General features: G+C 43.6%; 1 protein-coding gene across 4 annotated transcripts in view; it reads right to left on the bottom strand.

The window, feature by feature from the left end:
• Positions 1 to 7,367: 7,367 nt before the first annotated feature.
• The window catches only part of TRIM67 (tripartite motif containing 67), a 71,210-nt gene continuing 57,087 nt past the window's right edge, over positions 7,368 to 21,490 (bottom strand). For all 4 annotated transcript variants that reach the window (XM_053298066.1, XM_053298047.1, XM_053298055.1 and 1 more), the window contains exon 10: positions 7,368 to 17,769. In XM_053298066.1, coding sequence (XP_053154041.1) covers positions 17,704 to 17,769 — 66 coding nt within the window. In that variant the 3' untranslated portion in view covers positions 7,368 to 17,703. The remainder of the gene's footprint in view (positions 17,770 to 21,490) is intronic.

Below are 21,490 nucleotides of genomic sequence, written 5' to 3' on the forward strand. Positions count from 1 at the left end.
ACACAAACACTTTGAATTTCAGAAGAGGAAACTTATCCAAAATAAGAAGTGTGGTGAAAAGAAAGCTGAAAGAGAAAATCAGAAGAGTCACTTCGCTCCAGAATGCATGGAGTTTACTCAAAGCCACAATACTAGAAACCCAGTTAGATTGTATACCCAAAAGGAGGAAAGGTACCACTAAGTCCAGGAGGATGCCAGCATGGCTAACGGGTAATGTCAAGGAAGCCATAAAAAGGAAGAAGACTTCCTTCTGAAATGGGAAGGCCTATCCAAGTGAAGAGAAAAGAACACAAACTCTGGCAAAAGAAATGCAAAGTGACAATAAAGGAGGCAAAAAGAGAGTTTGAGGAACATTTAGCTAAAAGCATCAAGGGGAATAACAAAAACTTATTTAAATACATCAGAATAGGAAACCTGCCAGGGAGGCGATTGGACCATTAGACAATGAGGGAGTGTGGATATGGAGGTTGCAGAGAAGCTAAATGAGCTCTGCATCCATCTTCACAGCAGAGGATAATGAGCATACACGTGTTCCTGAACCAGGCTTTTCAGGGATGGAGGCTAAATAGCTGAGTCAGATAGAAGTGACGAGAGATGATGTTCTAAACTGTCTGGAAAAACTGAAAACTAGCAGATCACCAGGGCCAGATGGCATCCATCCAAGAGTCCTCAAAGAACTCAAATGTGAAATTACTGGCCTCTTTGCTACATTATATAACTTATTCCTGCAATCAGACTCTGTACCAGAGGACTGGAAAGTAGCAAATGTAACCGGTTTTCAAAAAGGGATCCAGGGTGATCCAGGAAATTACAGGCTGTTTAGCTTAACGTCCGTTCCAGGCAAATTGATGGAAAGCATCCTCAAGGATACAACTGTAAAGCACATAGAACAACAGGCCTTGTTGGGAGAGAACCAGTATGGCTTCTCCAAAGGTAACAAACCTTTTGGAGTGCTTTGAGAGTGTCAACAAGTGTGTGGATAAGGGTGGTACACTTGACATAGTATACCTGGACTTCCAAAAAGCTTTTGACAAAGTTCCTCATCAAAGACTCCTGAGGAAACTTAGCAGTCATGGGATAAGGGGACAAGTACATGTGTGGATTGCTAACTGGTTGAAAGACAGGAAACAGAGGGTAGGTATAAATGGAGTTTTCACAATGGAGGGAAGTAAGAAGTGGGGTCCCCCAGAGATCTGTACTGGGACCAGTGCTTTTTAATTTATTCATAAATGATCTAGAAGCAGGGGTAAGCAGCGATGTGGCCCAATTTGCAGATGATACCAAACTCTTTCGGGTTAGGGATGTGCACGGTCCGGAGCAGTCCGGACCGGCACCAAAGGGGGGCCTTTCTTTAAGGGCGAGGAGGGCTTGCTTACCCCTCCCACCTCTTTGCCCCCTCCAGCGTTCGTATTTAACAGACTAACGGGGTGCTGGAAACCAGCCGCCCCCGCCCCCCCCGCCGCAAGCAGATTTACCCCCAAAACTACCAATACCCCTGCCACCGCCGCCGCCCACCAGCCCTCCCTCCCTCCCTCCCAGCTGCCTGCCCGCCCGCCCGCCCGAGTCCTCACCCAATGCTTTAGTAAAAAACGAGAGGAGCTACCGGACAGAGCTCCTCTCGCTAGGAAGGCCTGCTGCATACTGAAGGCGCTTTGCGCGCGCAGCAAAGGACGCCGATTGCCGGAGGCCCGGTCTACCCGGCCTTTTCCCGGCGGGTAGACCAGGCCTCCGGTGATCGGCGTCCTTTGCGCGCGCAAAGCGCCTTCAGTATGCAGCAGGCCTTCCTAGCGAGAGGAGCTCTGTCCGGTAGCTCCTCTCGTTTTTTACTAAAGCATCGGGTGAGGACTCGGGTGGGCGGGCGGGCAGCTGGGAGGGAGGGAGGGAGGGCTGGTGGGCGGCGGCGGCGGCAGGGGTATTGGTAGTTTTGGGGGTAAATCTGCTCGCGGTGGTGGGGGCGGCTGGTTTCCAGAGCCCCGTTAGTCTGTTAAATACGGGCGCTGGAGGGGGCAAAGAGGCGGGGGGGTAAGCAAGCCCTCCTGCCCTTAAAGCAATGCCCCAGACCCGAACCAGCAAGGGCCGAACCGGTCCGGCAGTTCGGCCTTTCTTTAGAATGGCCACCGGACCGGTTCGGACTCACCCCTATTTCGGGTAATGAAATCCAAAGCAGATCATGAGGAGCTCCAAAAGAATCTCTCCAAACTGGGTGAGTGGGCAACAAAATGGCAAATGCACGTCAGTGTTTGCAAGTGTAAAGTGATGCACATTGGGACGAAAAACCCCAACTTCAAGTATACGCGGAAATCTGGATCTGAGCTGTTGGTGACTGAATAGGAGAGGAATCTTGGGGTCAGCTTGTTGAAAGTGCCGACTCAATGTGCGGCAGCTGTGAAAAAGGCCAATTCCATGCTAGGGATCATTAGGAAGGGGTTTGAAAATAAAACTGCTAATATTTAGTGATGTGCACGGATCAGTCCGGAGGCCATTCTACAGGCCTCTGGACTGGTCCAGACATGGGGCGGTTCGGCGGTTGGATGCCACTGGGGCAGGGGGGAGGGTGTACTTATCCCTCCCGCGGCTTTTCCCCCGCAGGTACGCATATTTTAGAAAGCATTTGGGGCGGCGGGGCACCTCCCTGCCACCCCTTCCCCCTCTCGGCAGCAAAAGGCTTCAGAAAGCCTTTTGCGCATGTGTCACGTCTCCATGTTTTTCCAGAGAGAAAAAGATAACAATAGACATCAGCCTTCTCATTAAGTGTTACCTTTTTCCCACTGGTAGGCCTACTGCAGGTGAAAGTATTATGATGAGTGCAATATGTTTGTGAGTGAACATAGTAAGCTATTAGAAATAGCTGCAGTTTTAATACCTCTTGATATAGAAGTTTGACTCCCAAGAGCCATAGGCTCTGTTAAAAATGTTTAAAATGTCTTACTTATGCAACAGCTTTCAGTGACAAGGTAGTAGTCCACATAAAGGAAAAGGTGGAGAACCTCTGCTCTAGGAAGAGCCAATACCTAAGTGCCCCTTCAGATAGGAGTAAAACCTAGACTCTTTAGTACATATTTGGATTGCCACAGGAGGTTTTTGGTTCAGTTCACTGAGCTCTGCGTAAATGTATAACCCAGGCTTCGGTTTCAGTTTTCCAGAGCACCCAGAAATGCTGGAAATATTATTCTTTCATAAGGAAATCCCAAGGGAAGGTTTTTAGTGTCTTCAAAAAACACCTAGTCATGGGGAAAGGTCATGTGACATCTGATTTTCCCCCTCAAAGATTTCTTCGTAAAAATATCAGTAAGGCATCAACCTGTATGTCTGTTCTCTCCCACAAAGGCCAAGATATGCCAGGATGTGATATTCTCCATGTAGTCCCTGTTTCTTACCTGGTGATAGCCTTGTGCATTGGCTATTTTCAAGCCACCCACATTCTCATGTGCAGTATGTCAATATATGGTGTTTGCATTGCTAAAATATATAACTTATCCCTGCAATATGTAACTTATCCCTGCAATCAGGTTCTGTACCAGAGGACTGGAGAGTAGCAAATGTAACACCGATTTTCAAGAAGGGATCTGGGAAATTACAGCCCAGTTAGCTTTACATCTGTTCCAGGCAAATTGTTGGAAAGCATCCTCAAGGATAAAATTGTAAAGCACATAGAAGAACAGGCCCTGCTGGGAGAGAACCAGCATGGCTTCTGCAAAGGTAAATCTTGCCTCACAAAATTTTTGGAGTGCTTTGAGAGTGTCAACAAGTGTGTGGATCAAGGTGATCCAGTTGACATAGTCTACCTGGACTTCCAAAAAGCTTTTGACAAAGTTCCTCATCAACGACTCCTGAGGAAACTTAGCGGTCATGGGATAAGGGGACAAGTACATGTGTGGATTGCTAACTGGTTGAAAGACAGGAAACAGAGGGTAGATATAAATGGAGAATTTTCACAATGGAGGGAAATAAGTGTGGTCCCCCAGGGATCTGTACTGGGGCCAGTGCTTTTTAATTTATTCATAAATGATCTAGAAGCAGAGGTAAGCAGCGAGGTGGCCAAATCTGCAGATGATACCAAACTCTTTTGGGTAGCGAAATCCATAACTGATTGTGAAGAGCTCCAAAAGGATCTCTCCAAACTGGGGGAGTAGGAGACAAAATGGCAAATGCGGTCCAATGTTGGCAAGTGTAAAGTGATGCACATTGGGACGAAGAACCCCAACTTCAAATATATGCTGATGGGATCTGAGCTGTCGGTGACCAACCAGAAGAGGGATCTTGGGGTGGTGGTGGACAGCTCGTTGAAAGTGTCGACTCAGTGTGCGACAGCTGTGGAAAAGGCCAATTCCATGCTAGGGATCATTAGGAAGGGGATTGAAAATAAAACGGCTAATATTATAATGCCATTATACAAAACTATGGTGTGGCCACACCTGGAGTACCGCGTACAATTCTGGTCATCACATCTAAAAAAGGACATTGTAGAACTGGAAAAGGTGCAGAAGAGGGCAACCAAGATGATCAGGGGCCCCTAGAGCACCTTTTTTATGAGGCTAGGCTACAACACCTGGGGCTATTAAGTTTAGAAAAAAGACGACTGCAGGGAGACATGATAGAGGTCTATAAAATCATGCATGGTGTGGAGAAAGTGGATAGAGAGAAATCCTTCTCCTTCTCCCATAACACTAGAACCAGGGGTCATCCCATGAAATTGATTGCCGGGAAATCTAGGACCAACAAACGGAAGTACTTTTTCACACAACGCATAATCAACTTGTGGAATTCTCTGCTACAAAATGTGTTGACAGCCAATAACCTGGATGGCTTTAAGAGGGGTTTGGATAACTTCATGGAGGAGAGGTCTATTGATGGCTGCTAGTCGGAGGGCTGTAGGCCACCTCCAGCCTCGGGGGCGGGGTGCCTCTGGGTGCCAGTTGTGGGGGAGTAACAGCAGGACATGCCCTCAACTCCTGCCTGTGGCTTCCAGCAGCATCTGGTGGGCCACTGTGCGAAATGGGATGCTGGACTAGATGGGCCTTGGGCCTGATGCATTCTTAATCATGTTTTCTCTGCAGCAGAGCCCTGCAGCAGAGGGAGAGACCACTGGCTTCCTGGACAGCCCACAGGGTGAGAGGCTGGTGTTGGTTGTGTGTTGCTGCTGTTGAGTGCCTGCCTGCAGAAGAGGGAGAGGGTGAGACCACCTGCCAGGCCCTGCTTGACCTGTGGGAATGTGGCCTCTGGCTGTGGCTGTGCGGAGTCTACACAGGATCGGGGCCCAGGAGTGACTCAGCAGCCCCTGCATACCATCTGACCAGAGTGGCCATCTCTGGGCCTGTAGAAGGGACACTGCTTGTGGCAGCAGATCCGCCACTGGTGGGATTGCCACCAAAGGAGCAACACAAAAATAGGTTGACCCTTTGGGGGTGCCACTCTGGGGGTTAACAAGGGTGAGGGCCAGGCCTCCTGGCCCAGGAACCAGGGGCGGAGCCACCATTGGGCCAACGGGTTCAAAGAACCCGGGCCGGTGACCAATCAGGGGCCGCAAGAGCAGCCCCGACACACACACCCTCCCGCGTCAGGCATCAGACACAGGGGTGGTAGTTTAGCTCCCAAGTGGGGGCAGCGCAGCCCCTTTGGGAGCTAAACTAAGGCTGGTGCTCCCTACAAAGGCAGGGAAGAGTCGCTCCTGGCTGCGTGCTGTGAAGGCAGCGCCAGCCTAACTAACTCCTAAAGGGGCTGCACGGCCCCTTCAGGAGCTAAAACTGGCGCTGCCTTCGCGACACAGCCCAGGAGCGGCTCTTTCGAGCCGCTCCTGGGCTGTGTGCGAAGGCAGCGCCAGCCTTTGTTTAACTGCCGAAGGGGCCGCGCGGCCCCTTCAGCAGTTAAACTGCAAGCAACTCCCGAACGGAGCCTCAAGGCTCCGTTCAGGAGCCAGATGTCAGACGCGGGGGCGTGGCTATCCCCTGCGTCTGATGTCAGACGTGGGGGGGCAGGGCTATCAGGGCACCCGCCGTGGCTGCACACGGGCCTCCGGCCGGCTGGCTACGCCCCTGCCAGCAACTTTGTATGTAGTGGTGGTGGTTGGGTGGGTATATAACACTTTGGCTTCAGTTTTAAGCATTTCTCGGGTGAGACACATTTAATGTGTCTAGGTCTGTATGGAGATGGGGAGACAGGGGGCGTATCCACTAATTATGGGGTGGCAATTCCGGTGGTGGTGGGGAACAGAAGAAGTAACATTGGCAGGTCAGCGGGCCATTACAGAGGAAGGAGAACTGGAAATCTAATAGCTGTTTCCCCTTCCAGCTGTCCTGCCAGCTCTTTGACCTTGGGGAGCAGTTCCAACCACATTTGGAACCTCATCTTGCTCCTTTGTAATGCCAAGTTGGTTCAGAACAAATCAGAAACCATCCATGATCTGATTCTGGATGAAGGCACTGACCTGATATAAATTACAGAGACCTGGCTGGGGGAGGCTGGTGGCCCAGTCTGGTCTCAGCTTCTTCCTCCAGGGTACTCTGTTAAGGAATGGGTGAGGGACCGTGGGCATGGAGGTGGAGTGGCTGTGGTCTATAAGAATAAAATCTCCCTTACCAGGATCCCTGTGGAAGTGTCAGACCATATCAAATGTGTGTTCTTAAGTTTGGGGATCAGGGATAGATTGGGACTATCTTACTTCCCTGCTGTCCCGTTTGCTCCATGGCCAGAAGTAGCTGGTGTGCATGTCGGGCGGGCTCACACGTGAGTTCAACGTGCACACGTGTGCCAGTTACTTTCGGCCAAGGAGCAAATGGGGCAGCAGGGAAGTACAGTACCGCCCCGTAGGACGTATACCGAGCACCGGCAGAGGGAAAATGGTGGGAGGGGCAAATGCACCCTCCCCTGCCCTTAAAGTGATACACCCCACCCCCTGCTATCCAGCCACCCCCGCCTGGTTCCATGCACATTCCTATCCAACACCAAACCCAAAACCAAGTCCATCAGCTTAGTTAGAGACTCTGTTGAGCAGTGGGTTGCCCAAAGACGTAAGATGCCACCAGGAGAACCTTCATATGCTGCTCTGAGCTTCTCTGTAAGAAAAACTGGGATAAGAATATGACATAGACAGATGTGAAGGCAAGCTTGCGCTCCTGCACTTTTACTTGTTATGTAAAACAGGGGATTTCAGTAGGTACAATCACTGCCATATGCTGTAGAGCTTGAACCAGCTGTTTCTGCCCCCAAAGACTAGTTCCCATTGATTTTAACAGAGTTTACACTGGGGAAGTTGCCATAATCCTTAACAGGAATCACTAATAAATACTTTGTCACCGACTGTATCCATTCAAATAATAGACAAATACAGTCAAACTTTTGCAGAAAATAAGTGAGGCGATGACATTGAATTTGTTGGCAGTGTAATAAGAATTTATTTAAAATCTGTAAAACAGCATAAACTCATACTTCATGTTTTCCAAAAGGGTAATACACAAAAGTTTGACTTTTGAGACAATAAGACAAAACATTTTGTTTCCAATTCAAAAAATACAAACTTTGCTACAGGTAGAAAATTAGAAAAAGTTAATTTTTTGTCCTCCTTTTTTGATCTGGTGACATATATAAGAGATGTACATTCCACCAGGTCTAAGGATATAAACGATGGTACATGATAAAACCAAAAATGTCATGATTATGGAGGGAAACCAGAGGAAATAAATTTTTTTCTCTTACTTAACCAGACATGAACATAACGTGTGACTTTCTTTCTAATTGTTTTTGCCAACATTTAAATTAACGTCTTTCATGCTTCTTATAACAACTTGAGAAAAAAACAGCAGTTCTACCTCATGCATTAATTCTATAACATTTTCATCATACTGTGTCTTCTGGCTGTGCTTCCATTCACTATTTTTAACAGCTTGGTATTTTTATTGACAGCATTTATGCAATTCAGGATTTGCAACACCTGCAAAATCCCAAAAGTGTCTTTTTAATATATCGTGTGACAGAAAGAAATTCCACTGAACTGCTTTCCCCATCAAAGTGTTGTAATGACAAAGAATTTGTGTCCATGGACCTTCTCTCTGCCAGGCAGCTATTAAAGGCAAAGGATCACCTTTGAAAGCAAACCTCTTGACAAATCTAATGAAATATGATGTTCACTCGCAAATTTCCGGGGAGAAATCTCAGCCTGGTACGAGTCTCAGGTGCATGTACACTCCTGCCCCTCAGTACGAAGAAAGCAAGAAATGAGCCAAGGTGGACTCTTTTTCTATTTAGAACATCCTACTAACCACTTGTGCACCTCCTCTTATTCTTTCCAAAAACATACCGGGTGGTCATGGGAGACACAGGGGAGAGCACAAGACCCTGACATGTACCAGTCTGAGATTTCACACTGGAAAGGAACATGTGGCCTGGTGCCTTAGACCAAGACTATGTGTACTCTGTCAAAGGAAATGTAAGCTTATGACCATGCATACTGCCCTTCAGTTTTTGTTTTAAAAGGGTTCTTGGAATCTTCCATGTGAGAAGGACTTCCATTTTGACTCTTGGTGTGTTCTTGGCTACTACGTCGCCTAAAAACAGTCATGCAAGCCCCTCCCTGTAAAAATATTACAAACACATGAAGGACGTGTCGCAGTTCTTATGTAATGCGTTTTTCCACATGGTGGTGATCATGCACATGCTTTTAAAGGCCTATGTGTGCGCTCCAATTAAAGCTGAAATGCAACCAGTGCTGGATTACAAGACGTGGGTGCCATATGCCTTAACTTATTTTAGATCCACACTTCTTTGATCTGTGTGTCACAAGCTTGCCTTTGCTTATACTCACATAGACATATGGAAGCCATACAGATGGCAAGAAGATTTACATGTGCCATTAGAGGGAGGAAGGAAGTATGTGTGCAGTGTCTCCATCTAAAACCTATTGCCATATACAGAATAGGATTCTCTTTTCTTATCCAGGGTAGATGTCCAGTATTTAATTTTTTATTTATTATTTAGGCACATGGTGGCTGATTCTTTGTTATCTGTTATGGAAAGAGCTGGCATGCGCAGAGCTATGGTAGATTTTAAAGGTCCCCATTATATAGAACAGACATGAACACACTCTCTTTACTGCTTTTGGATAATTAAGGGGGGAGAGTTGGTCTTGTGGTAGCAAGCATGACTTCTCCCCTTAGCTAAGGAGGGTCCACCCTGGTTGCATATGAATGGGAGACTAGATGTATGAGCACTGTAAGATATTCCCCTTAGAGGATGGAGCCGCTCTGGGATGAGCAGAAGGTTCCAAGTTCCCTCCCTGGCATCTCCAAGATAGGGCTGAGAGAGATTCCTGCCTGCAACTTTGGAGAAGTTGCCACTGCCAGTCTGAGTAGACAATACTGAGCTAGATGGACCAATGGCCTGACTCAGTATATGGCAGCTTCCTCTGTTCCTAATTATCCCACAATCTGGCCCAGCTACTATTCTAGTGTAGACAATACTGAGCTAGATGGACCAAGGCTTTGACTCGGTATAAGGCAGCTTCTGATACAGTATATACCATGCTGACAGTTGATTCAAATGTTGTATACATATGGAAAAGATTGAAAAGGGCAGTTTTCCATGCCAAAGTGTAACATTTAAAATCTGATTACTGCATGGATGGCCCTGATCTGTGTGGAAAGTCTGCCATGGGAATGTGTTTTACTGGAATGAAAACTGCACCCAGTTGGGCCATGCCTATGGATGGGCAGGTCCAACTGTGTGGGCCTTCTCTCATCTACTGATATCCTCCAGGCAGAGTGCTGACTGTGTATGAAGGGAACTGCGGTGGCTTCTACACTGAGGTTATTGTGTTAGGAAAAAAGATACAGGTTCGTTCAGCCCCAAGCACAAACTTATTTGAACAAAGCATATACAGGAATTAAATCCATCTTCAACTCTGGTGTGAGGTGCAGATGTCTTGGTATATATGCTCTTGAGTTCTGAATGGGTTTCTGGCCTAAAGAAGCCTAGATGTGCTAATTTCACATTAAAGAAATTCATGTAAGGTTTCACTCTTTAATGCTCAAATAAATATTGTCAATAAAAATAGATAACTGTTCATTTTTTTAAAAAAAGAGATTTAAACATTAGCAACAATGAGCCCCCTTTTACCTCCCCTATCTTGTGTTATTCATTTTGATAATTTAAACTGTGGAAAGACTCACTGGGATTGTGAAGAGGGTGTTATTGTTGTTTTGTTTTTACTACATTCTACTGCATTTCCGACCTTAATGTTTCAGTTTTCTATTGAGGGATGCTGTGAAAGTAGTAAAAGATTAAGCCTAAAAGGACTTTACTGTAAGTCTGTCCTGCCTCCTTGCTTCAGTCTCATGAGCAAGCTGTACATGGAAGAGACACACAGGAATCCTATCGGGATCCTTGTATATTTCTGCTCTGCTGTCTAAGGTCCAGGTCATCCCATTACTGAGCCAGTGATCTTGGTTGCATGAAGATTGTTGCAGTTCTGCTCCTCCAGAGAGGATTGCTGGTTCAGTAAACATGTGAACCAGGCTTAGTTGTAGGCAGGAAAGAGCTGTGGTTGCAAAGGTCTGCAATACATTGGTTGCAACCACAAGCAAATCACATTGCTTGCACTGCAGTGTGTGACTGACCCTTAATCTTTTTCTTCTTCTTGGTAATCATTATCTATTTTAAAAGAGGAGGCTAAAAGTCAAAACAGCACATTTCCCTTTGTTCTAAAACATATAAGAAACTTGGAAAACAAGTGCTCTTTTTTTAAAAACACATATTAAAAAAATCTACAACACTACAATGGAATCTGACCACTGACCAATAACTGACTACGCCAGTACATTACAATGCATTATTTACACTAAGATGGTTTGGTATGTATACATAATACATTACATTACATATTAATACTCTTTCTCTTAAACTCTAATATAGCTCATCTCACTTATTTCTGCTCAGTCCAATATATTCCGACTACAACCTGAGTTAGGCATGCTGGAACCCACTGAAATCTGTGGGTTGTAGTGCACCTAACGGTTGGATTGTAGCATTTCCCAATATATTTTTTTTTCATTATTCAGTGGGAAATGACCTGTCTTTGGCCTGTCTTTCCCAATCTGAAGAGTCCAATTTGCATACAGACCTAGAGATATCAATTCCACTGCCTTTCTTCAATAAGATTTCTCTTTCCTAGAGAGAAAACAATTTTTGCCCAAAATCAGAATGAATGACAGATTGTCAGACAGAACGACATCACCAAAATGTAGGCTAAGTTTCTTGGATTTTGTTTTTTGTTCTAAATCAATCAGAAACAACTGCATAGTCCTACAACATCACACAGTTCCATATCATTTTTCCAAATTAGTTGCAGTAGGTATAATATGGGGCAATTTTGTCAAGGAAAACCCTTAAGAGGAAGAAGGATAAAGGATTATTCTCTGTGCTGCACAGTGGCATGCTACTGATGAACAGCTTCTTATAATTTTCCAGAGCATATCCCATTTTTTACTCAGCAATAAAGACAATCTAAAGATGTAGATTCAGCATTCAAGGCTTTGGTTTGGTCTTCAAAACCCTTTGCTTATTTACGTCTAAATCCTTTCACATTTCTCTGTAGTAGCACATATAGTCCTATACGTGTAGCAGATGAGATTAAGCAGAATCCCATCCCAATATAATTCAGTGGCGGAAGAAACTTCACAGGGAAAGCTTTTCACAGAAGAGCTTCTCTTGGCTATCAGATCCACCAATATGCCATAGAGGTGAAGAAGGAAAAGGGCATTCAGATCAATAAGGGACAACCAACCCCACTCTGCTCTCCAGTTCCCCTGTTTCTCCAGAGTCATACTCTCCATGTATCTTGGTCTAAGCTATTCATAGGGGTTTGCTGGTGTTACAACTTGTTGCTCAAGCTTGTATTTAGTTTCACCTCTGCCCCAATGGGTCAGGCCACACAGAGGCCCATTGAGTGTGTGTGGCAGCTTCCAAAATGGCCGCCACCATGAAGGTGAGGCCCGGAATGGGCTGAAGACCACCCGACCCAGGTGATTTGCCACATAATGGAGGCTAGCGGGGAAGGAGAACCTTCTCCTGCAGCTTCAGAGAAGCCCCCCGGAGGGGGTGAATAATTAAAAATAAAAATAAAAATTAAAGGACCGTGACACACACACACCCCCAATGGCCAGGGGTGATGGTGGTCTGATAGCAAACTGAACTGCAGGGGTTCAGTTCAATATCAGACCATTGGACCAAACAGGTTCAACCACATCCCTACTGAGGGATAAAAGTGTCAAGAAGAGAAAATCAAAATGGCCTCCACAGACAGGCACTTCAGTTTGCCACTTACAAATAAACTCACTCATGGGTAGGCACAGTAGTGTATCATGGAACCTGAGGGGCAATATCCTTCAGATATCTATCCAGACATTATGAGGGACTAACTTTCCCTTGACAACCTGGAAATACCACCTGAAAAAGGACCCAGGCTCCACAGCCAGCTCTGCAGTCCAGGACATATCAAAGGACAAACAAGGTGAACAAATACATGCTTCTGGTCCCTTCTGCTCCTTACGTCATCTTATTGCAAGCAAATAGCTGGTTCATACCCCCACATTTATGCCTTTTTAAAAACTGTGTAGCCTTTGTTTTTTCCTGCTCAGATTGAATGAGTATGTGGTAAACTAATCACATGCATCAGCCATCAAGAGCACTAATCACATCAGTGCAATTACCCCCCTCTCCACGCCATTGTTCTATGTGTTCAGAACAGTAGTGAGTGCTCATAGCATCTAGTTCACAAATTTGTCCATTCTGTTCAGAAAAAAAACAAAATACTTCACTGCCTTTCTTTAAAAAAACAACTTCAAGTAGCTGCATGGATCAGGTCATTTTGTACCCCTCTAGATACAGAGAGGATGGGGATAATTAAAAAGATGATCATTTAATATGGATTGCTTTAATATGCATTTCTACCCGCTTTTTTTAGCACCGACTCTTGAAAATTACATCTTTTTAGGTACACTCCTGTGATTTAAAAAGTGTACCCCTAGAAAAGTAAAGTGTAAATGCGGCAGAGGTGTTTGAAAACAAATGTGCCACACAGGTACACTCATCAGAGAGCTGAAATTTGCTATTACAAGCACATTCCTTAAGGACTTCCAACCTGGTGGCAAACCTGTTCCTGTGAAATGGCCTGATAGATAAAGAAGGCTGAGGTTATACCCAGCTTGTTCCTCTCTTGAAATAAGAATCTGAAGAAAAACAGAGATGAAAACACCCATTTGTTTCTCCACAGCTATGAGAAACAATACCCCTACTCAACTGCATGCATTTTCATTTGGCCTTCTCAGGGTGTATTACATCTTCATTACCTACAAGAAAGGTCTAGTGCAAGTACACCACAACATGGAGTAATACAAAAATATACAAAAAAGAACAGAAAGAATTCAGCAATATTAGGTGTACAAAAGTTGTTTCAAATCCCTTTTCGAACTGGATCACAAGGATTTAAGCTGCTAGAAATCACTTGGAGTGAAAATGGAAGTTCACTCTTAATGCCATAATCAATGCTATTTTTTCCCTAATAAGAGGCGTCACTGCTCACTGATATGACAATTGTATAAAAAAATTACATACAGAACTTAAATGCAGCATTCAAATCCACCAGTGATTCCCAAGCATTTTACTAAAAGGGACAGACACCTGTGAGATCACTATGTTAAGCCTACCTCAGGCGTTGGCCCTGAGCCAGAAGCAAAACCCTTAGTCTAATTATTCTCAGAACCCACCACCAACTGCATGATAAGCCACACTCATCAGGCTCTTGTGACTTACAGGAGCACAATGGCAGTGTGGCCCACCATTTGGGAATCACTGCCATATGCTGGCCTATTAAGATGTACTTCCAAAGTCAAAGTTATCGCTACAAGTTAATAGAAGGCGAGTTCACAGTGAACAGGGTCCATAACTTGCTGGGTGAGGTAGGCTTGAAGCAGACTCTGCTAAAAACATTTTTTTTAAAATCCTAGATAAAAATATGCTGAAATGTTTTAACAAGAAAACAAACACAACACCATTCTTTGCTGTTTTCAATACAGAAATATAGAGTTTCAAATTAAAATACCCTACAAAAGGTAGCTAAGATAAAGACTCAGAGAAAAGAAAGCACCTTTGCTTGCAAGCTGAAAAAGGAAAATGATTTGTAACTGTTATTCTTTCTTTGCGTATAAAAAGAAGCTCCTTCTGTGTGCTTCTCATAAGATTGAAAAAGGAAGAGAAGACAGGATGGAAGAAACGGTGGCCCCAGCTACTGCATGGAGATGCTACTTATTCTTCTCCCCATGTCCCAATGCTCCCCACTTTTTAATCCCTCCCCAACAAATCTTTGCTGTTATGGCACTTTTTTCTGTATATACATGGGAGGTATATCTGAGTTCCAAATTGAATGGCATGTCCTATGATAGAGATGCATTTTGACCAAACTGGTCCAATTGTCATGAAGTGTTTTTGTGTAATTGTATGAAGCCCAGCCTTAAAATCCTAGTGGTAGTGTTGTCAATATGGCAACCACAGATTAACAGAAGCATCACATGCAGTTTGCATCCTATTATGTATGCACATGAATGTGCTTTGCCAAAGATTTCCATGCAGATGAATCTGCACCTGTGATAACTGATATATTCATTGCAAGTATGAAAAACTGACCCCATTTATTATCTAAACTGATCAAGAGCTACCCAAGAAAAACATACTAGGGATAGTTGTATCCTACACTTAAGGATTTGAACAAGAAAGAAAGCTAGACTTGGAATTTGTAAGGTTCTTGGATGTACTGCAGACATAAACACATATTCATACACCTACAAGAGTTTAAAAAGATTAGAAGAAATCTCATGCGATGTATCATTCCTGAGCTGTACCATTTCAGACTGCATGTTTGAATGCTTCCAAGCACAATACTCCCCATACATATAAACCTAGCATGTCAGAAAGAAGGTCCTAGACAACCTTTTTTACCCAACATACCAGCTTTGTATGTATAAGGAATACTTCATGCAAGGGAGCATTCAAACATTCCTTCTCTCACCTGAAGTCTGGAGGTGGGAGGAATGGTGCAGCTTAGAGCTTAGCAATGGATTCATCATTTGGGATTTCAGCTTGTGTGTTTTAACTTTCAGGGTATATGTATGTAATGTATCTCAATAGTAGTATTAGCAAGTAAATAACTAATAAAATAATAGTACGCAGGAAGGGTTGGTGAAGTTAGACAAAGACTTGACTGTGGTATCTCTTGATTTTAAAATGCCCTTAAGTCTAAAGCTTATTTACTTGCTAAAGTTAAGCACAAAGTTCTTCATATACAAATCCAAATATTATGGATATTTCTATACTGCTTTTCAACAAAAGTTCCCAAAGTGGTTTACATACATACATACATACATAGGCTCCCTGTCCCCAAAGGGCTCACAATCTAAAAAAGAAACATAAGATAGACAACAGCAACAGCCACTGGAGGGATGCTGTGCTGGGGATGCATATGCTCAAAGGAGGACACAGAACCAGCTGCTGAGTTATGATGCCTTCTACTGGATCCTGTTTAGCCAACTGGTTTGTCTGGCCATCATTTTGTTTGCCCAATACACACTATACTCTGTGGAGAAGAAAAGTAAAGAAATGGTCGCACATGGTTGACAATGTTTTCCATCCCCACAAAAGCTTAGGCCAGGGGTTCTCCATCTTGTTGCAGTCCAAGATATCTGGGGACCCAAGACTGAGAACCCCTGGCTTGGAACATGTGGTAGCTACCCAGACTGTGGCTCATTTGTATGACCCTGGGTTTCATACTGTTTCACATTTCCATACTGTTTAGCAATCCACTCAACTGACAGCTTGGAAAGTCATGGAACAAACAACCCCAAAAGATTTTCCTGCAACCCAAGAAAGCACAAACATGCATGTTTAACGTTTAACTCTGCATAGTACTGAATACAGTAAGAAGAGACACATGCTTAAATGCTTCTTCCATTCAAAATACTGGAGTGTGTTCTCACTAGGGTTGCCATATTCTGGCTTTCCAAATCCAGGTGCCTAATTTGCATATTATGTAAATTGGCTTGAAAATAATGTTTGAATAGAATAGTGACTGCATGTTTGGCTCCATAACTCCGCTGCTACAAGGGCTAGAGCTTAGCTTGAAAGAAAGAAAGAAAGAAAGAAACCCAGGCACATCTGAGTGGGCTAAGCAATCAGGGTGAGATGCTTAAAATCTGGATGAAACCTGGAATTTCGGGGGGCATGGCAACTCAAGTTCTCACCAGCTGTTTCCCTGCCATACATCCTGGGAAACGCTGTCATAGTTTGTAGTGAGTCTGGGGAGGAACTACTGTTTAGTTTTCTGCTTCTTGATTTGGCAGCAGGAAAGCGAGTTCTTTATTAAGGGTGTGTAGACAGACACCTCCCAGGTCTTTTCTGGGAAGAGAAGGGATGAACTCCTCCTAGAACAGTACTCTGCTAGTGCTGCATTTTGCAAGTGAGCAGTTTACCCTTGCAAAGACTAGCAGGAGGGGCCAGGGCTTCAGGAGTAAGGAGTGTGCCACCCTGCCATTTTGCCAAATTGCAAGAGGATTAGTGAGGATAGGAGTAGCATAACAAGAAGAAGGGCATGTGATAAAATATGGCACAAAACCACATAAAGATGTTGAGAATGTATTATTATTGAGTATATTGGGGATCTGCTTTAGTTGCTCCATGTCTCCAAATCTGTGTTGCAATGAGTAGGTCTTTGGTCTCTTTCAAATATCAGTTGCACTGTAACTGCAAATTATTTCCTTTAAAGGTAGTATATCAAATGCCACCCGAGCTCAAAGTCACAAGCCATGAAGTTACAACAGCTTTGCGTCAGCCTTACTCAAGTGTTGCAGGCAGATATACCAAGATTATGGTATTTAGGATCAAAGCTGCAATCCATTGGAACTATTCTGGAATAAGTAGATTGGAGGATTGCTGCATATATTGCTTTTAAAAATTAAATCCTTGCTCACAGTGGATTCAGTAAGAATTATGCTACTATGGACCTCAATGGGTTCACAATCCTTTTTATTCTGGTTCCATCATGCCTGAATTTGGAGAATGGTCTAGTGGCCGCTTAGTCCAAACATCTACACTGATGCAGGATCCTCTATATACCCAAACTCCCCAAACAGATTGGCCCAGCATAGTGTGCGGGCTGTCATTATCTACATCTTTGCATCACAATCAGAAACCAGGATGGAACAAAATGTACCTACAATGAGTTTAATCCAGAGAATGTTACAGGTATTTAACTCCCATTGTAATCAGTGGAACTTAAGTACTATTAACATTCTCCAGCCTGTGCCACGTAGTTAGGGAAACTGAACTATATGGGGAAAATGAATAGTGAAAAGGAACGTGAGGTAGAAAAATGAAGGTTAAAAACACCACTCTCATGTATGTTTGTCTTTAGGTGGTCAGATCAGTCAGGTTTTACACAATGACATAGCCAAAATAGCCAAAAGGAAATCTGGTGATTACAGTATTTAAGCACTCTTGAAACCATGTACAATTTTAAAAGGCATGTAGACTTAAAAATAATCACCAGGTTAGCTAAACCTAATAGCCAATTTTGATCTTGATCTAAACTATGGATACTTTTAAAAAGACTGATTTATGCCAAACTGAAAGATTACAAAATCCAGCTTAGATTCAGGTAGCAGGAGCTCAGTTGCTCGGCAGCTTTGGTGGTCTTACAGTGTGGGGTATCTCAAGTCCTGTGTGCAGAGTCACCTGTAAGGGTGGGGGGAAAGAACAAGAATTTAGAACTGAAAGTAAAATAAAAGCCAGGAAATCCTTAACAATGACATTAAGCATCTGTTATTGTGGAAGGTTTCTCCATCAGCTTGGAACACAAAAAATGGACCATACATTCCTTGCTAAGGGAAACAGCCTGCATGACACTGAGCAATTTGTGTGGGATTTTATTTTTCTATCTTTCCAAATACAGTGGAGGATTTGGAGTAAGGCTGAATTAAATACTTTAATTTTTTTCCATCCAAAATTGCCCTTTCAATAAAGCAGAATCTTTTGTTCAAGTAATAGGTAGCCTCTATGAAAAACCGATATTTTCTAGGCTGTTTTGAAGAAAGCAGCTTTCCGGTTTTCCAGTCTTGGTGTCACTAAGTTCCCAAGGCAAGTCCTAAAGGAGCATGCCTGGAAAAAGCTTCACAATTGTGGCTGGAAGAATACAATGAATATAACAACATATATTTATAAACTGTTTTTCACAAAATGATTCCCAAAGCGGTTTATGTTGATATCAATATATAAATTAAATTAAATAAAAATGGCCCCGTGTTCCCAAAGGGCTCGCCACTGGAGGGATGCTTTGCTGGGGATGGATAGGGCCAGTTGCTCTCCCCCTGCTAAATAAAGAGAATCACCACTTTCAAAAAAGTGCCTCTTTGCTCAGTTAGCAGGGGACGTGAAAAGCTATGCAGTCTCCATGCAAATCCTAAAGGCAAAATCTCCACAGCCTCTGCTTAAAGAATTGTACTGTTCCTACCGAGATAGAAAGGGACACACTGGAAGAAACTACTCAGCCTCTGAAGGGGCATGATGTAGTATGTGATTTAAGCCCCAAAGGCTAGATCAGGGGTCAGCAATCTTTTCAAACCAAAGAGCCAAAATTCAGAACAAACGGTCAACAAAGAGCCACTATAAGAATGCTCATTTGCATGAATGAAAATATGCAACCTAATATTATTGATAATTGACATGGTGGTGGTTTTTAGCATGTATTTCTTCGTGTAATTCCTGACAGTGAAAGGCTTGCCCTCACAAATAATAATAATCTATTTATTATCACTATCATCATTATTATTATTGCTGTAGCTGCTTGCAGGGTTTTTTCATGTATCACTCTCAGGGTATTTTGCAGCAAATGCTGCATGTTTTGTCATAAAATGCCATTCTAACCCCCCCCCCCCGCCCTTTTCTTGCGGACAGCTTCCCATTACAAATGAGCCAGTGTACAGATCCCAACCTATCCACAAATGCATACAAGTCTATCCACTCCTTTGGAACATTTCAGTACATGTCATATACTTTTCTCTTTGCCATTTGTACTGTTAGGGGCCATACAGTTTACTATCACATATGATTATGGAAAGATTTCTTGACCAACCAGATAAAAAGAGAATATACTCGTAGGCATCTATAGGTGTGTGGTGCTGCCAGTTGGGAACACACCTCTCCTCCTCCAGTCAGTGCTAAGCTTCCAGTACTTGACTGTGTAAGCTGTGGTATGCTGAAAGATGAATGGCTTAAAGGTGGGCAGGTCAAAAGAGTCTGTCTGCACTTCCTAATTTCTCCTGTGTGGGGATGTGGGGTGCATTTTTGTCAACTGAGTTGTAAAACACCATAGGCGAATCCAAACTGAGTGGGGTTTTTTTTGGGGGGGGTGGCAATTCTAATTTTTTTTTTAAAAAGCTCTCTCTAGAAACCACCCCCCTTCTGTGTTTCCTGCTGCTGCTTTATTTATTATGCAGAGGGCATGCTAAAAGCCTTCCTTTCCTTATCAGTGGTGGCCCTTCCTCCCTATCCCTGCATATCTAAGCTGCTTCTGCAGTCCGGCCATGTGTCTGCAGTCCGGCCCCCTCAGAACCTGAACAGAGGGAGGGAGCAATTTGAGCTGCTCTGAGAAAGGAAGAACATCCTCACTCTTTTTCTGTTGGAGTGGTGTGTGTGATTTCTCTCTCTGTGGTTTTGAAATCACAGTCTGTCCTATTACTCTAGCAAAACTGAAAAGTTTTAAAATGAAACCAAGCCCCACCTCCTACAGTGGCTTCCAAATGAGAGAGAAAAGAAAATATCTCTCTCAGAGAAAGGCACACAGAGACTAGCTCAAACATCGGGTATGTTAGTTCAGTTTTAAAACATTTCGGTTTCAGCTATAATCTGTCTTCAGGGGCATTTATTCAATAATTTTATAGGCGATCTCTCTATTTAAAAAGAGAACTCTCTTTAAAACATGAAGATTGCACACCGTTCCCAACATCCTAAGACTTAGTCTTTCCTATTGCTTTTTCATTTGATCCTTCTTTCCTGTTGTTGTTGCCTTCAATTTTGCTAGACCAAAATATGGTTTTTGTGTGTTTCTTTCTGATTTTGAGTTGCCATGTGGTTACTGATTGTGTGGGTGGGTACTAAATTGTGTGCTGGCTTTAATCTGGTCTGTGTTTTTTCTTGTTTTTTTCTTCTTGTTTAATATATATTTATATACTGCTTTTCAACAACAAAGTTATGAAGCAGCAAAACATTTAAGAATATGGTTCGCTGCCCCAGAATAGCCCACAATTGGGGGCGGGGAGTGGAGAATCCTGGATTAAAGATTTTGATAGTAGCATGTATACAGTGTTGATAAAAGCATGTTTGTTTGTGTTTAAATGGCCATGGTGATGTGTATAACTTGTACCAGAGATGCTAGGAGCTGTATATCATGTGTAAACCCAATAATTGATTTTATCACACAGGCTAAAGTTCAAGAGACTAAAAGTATATATTCCTGTGCATCTTTTCTCAGAAATATGTCCCATTTTCCATGAAGCTTACACCCAGGCAAATGTGTAGAAGGTTCTGGATGGAACATTTTAATGCCAACAACAATGATGGGGAAAGCTTAGACCACAGTTCTTGTTGCTTGGGCAGTGTTTTGGTAAGGTATATTTCCCTTCCAGTTCTCCGTTCATCTCTGGTAGTCATGAGGAGCCAGTGTGGTGTAGTGGTTAGAGTGCTGGACTAGGACCGGGGAGACCCAAGTTCAAATCCCCATTCAGCCATGAAACTAGCTGGGTGACTCTGGGCCAGTTACTTCTCTCTCAGCTTAACCTACTTCACAGGGTTGTTGTGAAAGAAAAACTCAAGTATGTAGTAAACTGCTCTCGGCTCCTTGGGGGAAGAGTGGGCTATAAATGTAAAAATAATAATAATGATGAGAAAGGGCAGGACCTAAACATAACATTTCCAAAGTTATAAACACTTTTGCAGTAAATCATAAATCAATCTGTAGACTGATTTACTGCAAAAGCTACTGTCTGATATCAGTGTTTCCCACATACCAGTGGGGATTTGAACCGGCAACCTCTTGCTCACTAGGCAAGTTACTTCCCCTCTGTGCCATTAGGTGACTCAGTGGAAGAGCATAATTCCCTCCCCAAAAGACTCTTGCCTATAACCTTGAACAAGCCACTCTCAGTCAGCATAGACAATACTGAGCTAGATGAACCAAGGGCCTGAATCTGTCTAAGACAGATTCCTATGTTCCTTTGACTGAGGCAGGCAAATTAATGGAGGGAGGGGTTGCATACATTGCTTCTTGCTCTCTGAGTATCTCTGAGGTAGGGCAAATTAATGTTTGGAGTGGGGGGAGCAGGCAGTTAAGGCATGCTGTGGTGTACTGGCTAATTTAGCTGACATCTGTACCAAGAATTGTTAGGCTCACTCCTAAGGT

This window comes from Hemicordylus capensis, chromosome 1 (genome assembly GCF_027244095.1).
Source record: "Hemicordylus capensis ecotype Gifberg chromosome 1, rHemCap1.1.pri, whole genome shotgun sequence".
Taxonomy (NCBI): domain Eukaryota; kingdom Metazoa; phylum Chordata; class Lepidosauria; order Squamata; family Cordylidae; genus Hemicordylus; species Hemicordylus capensis.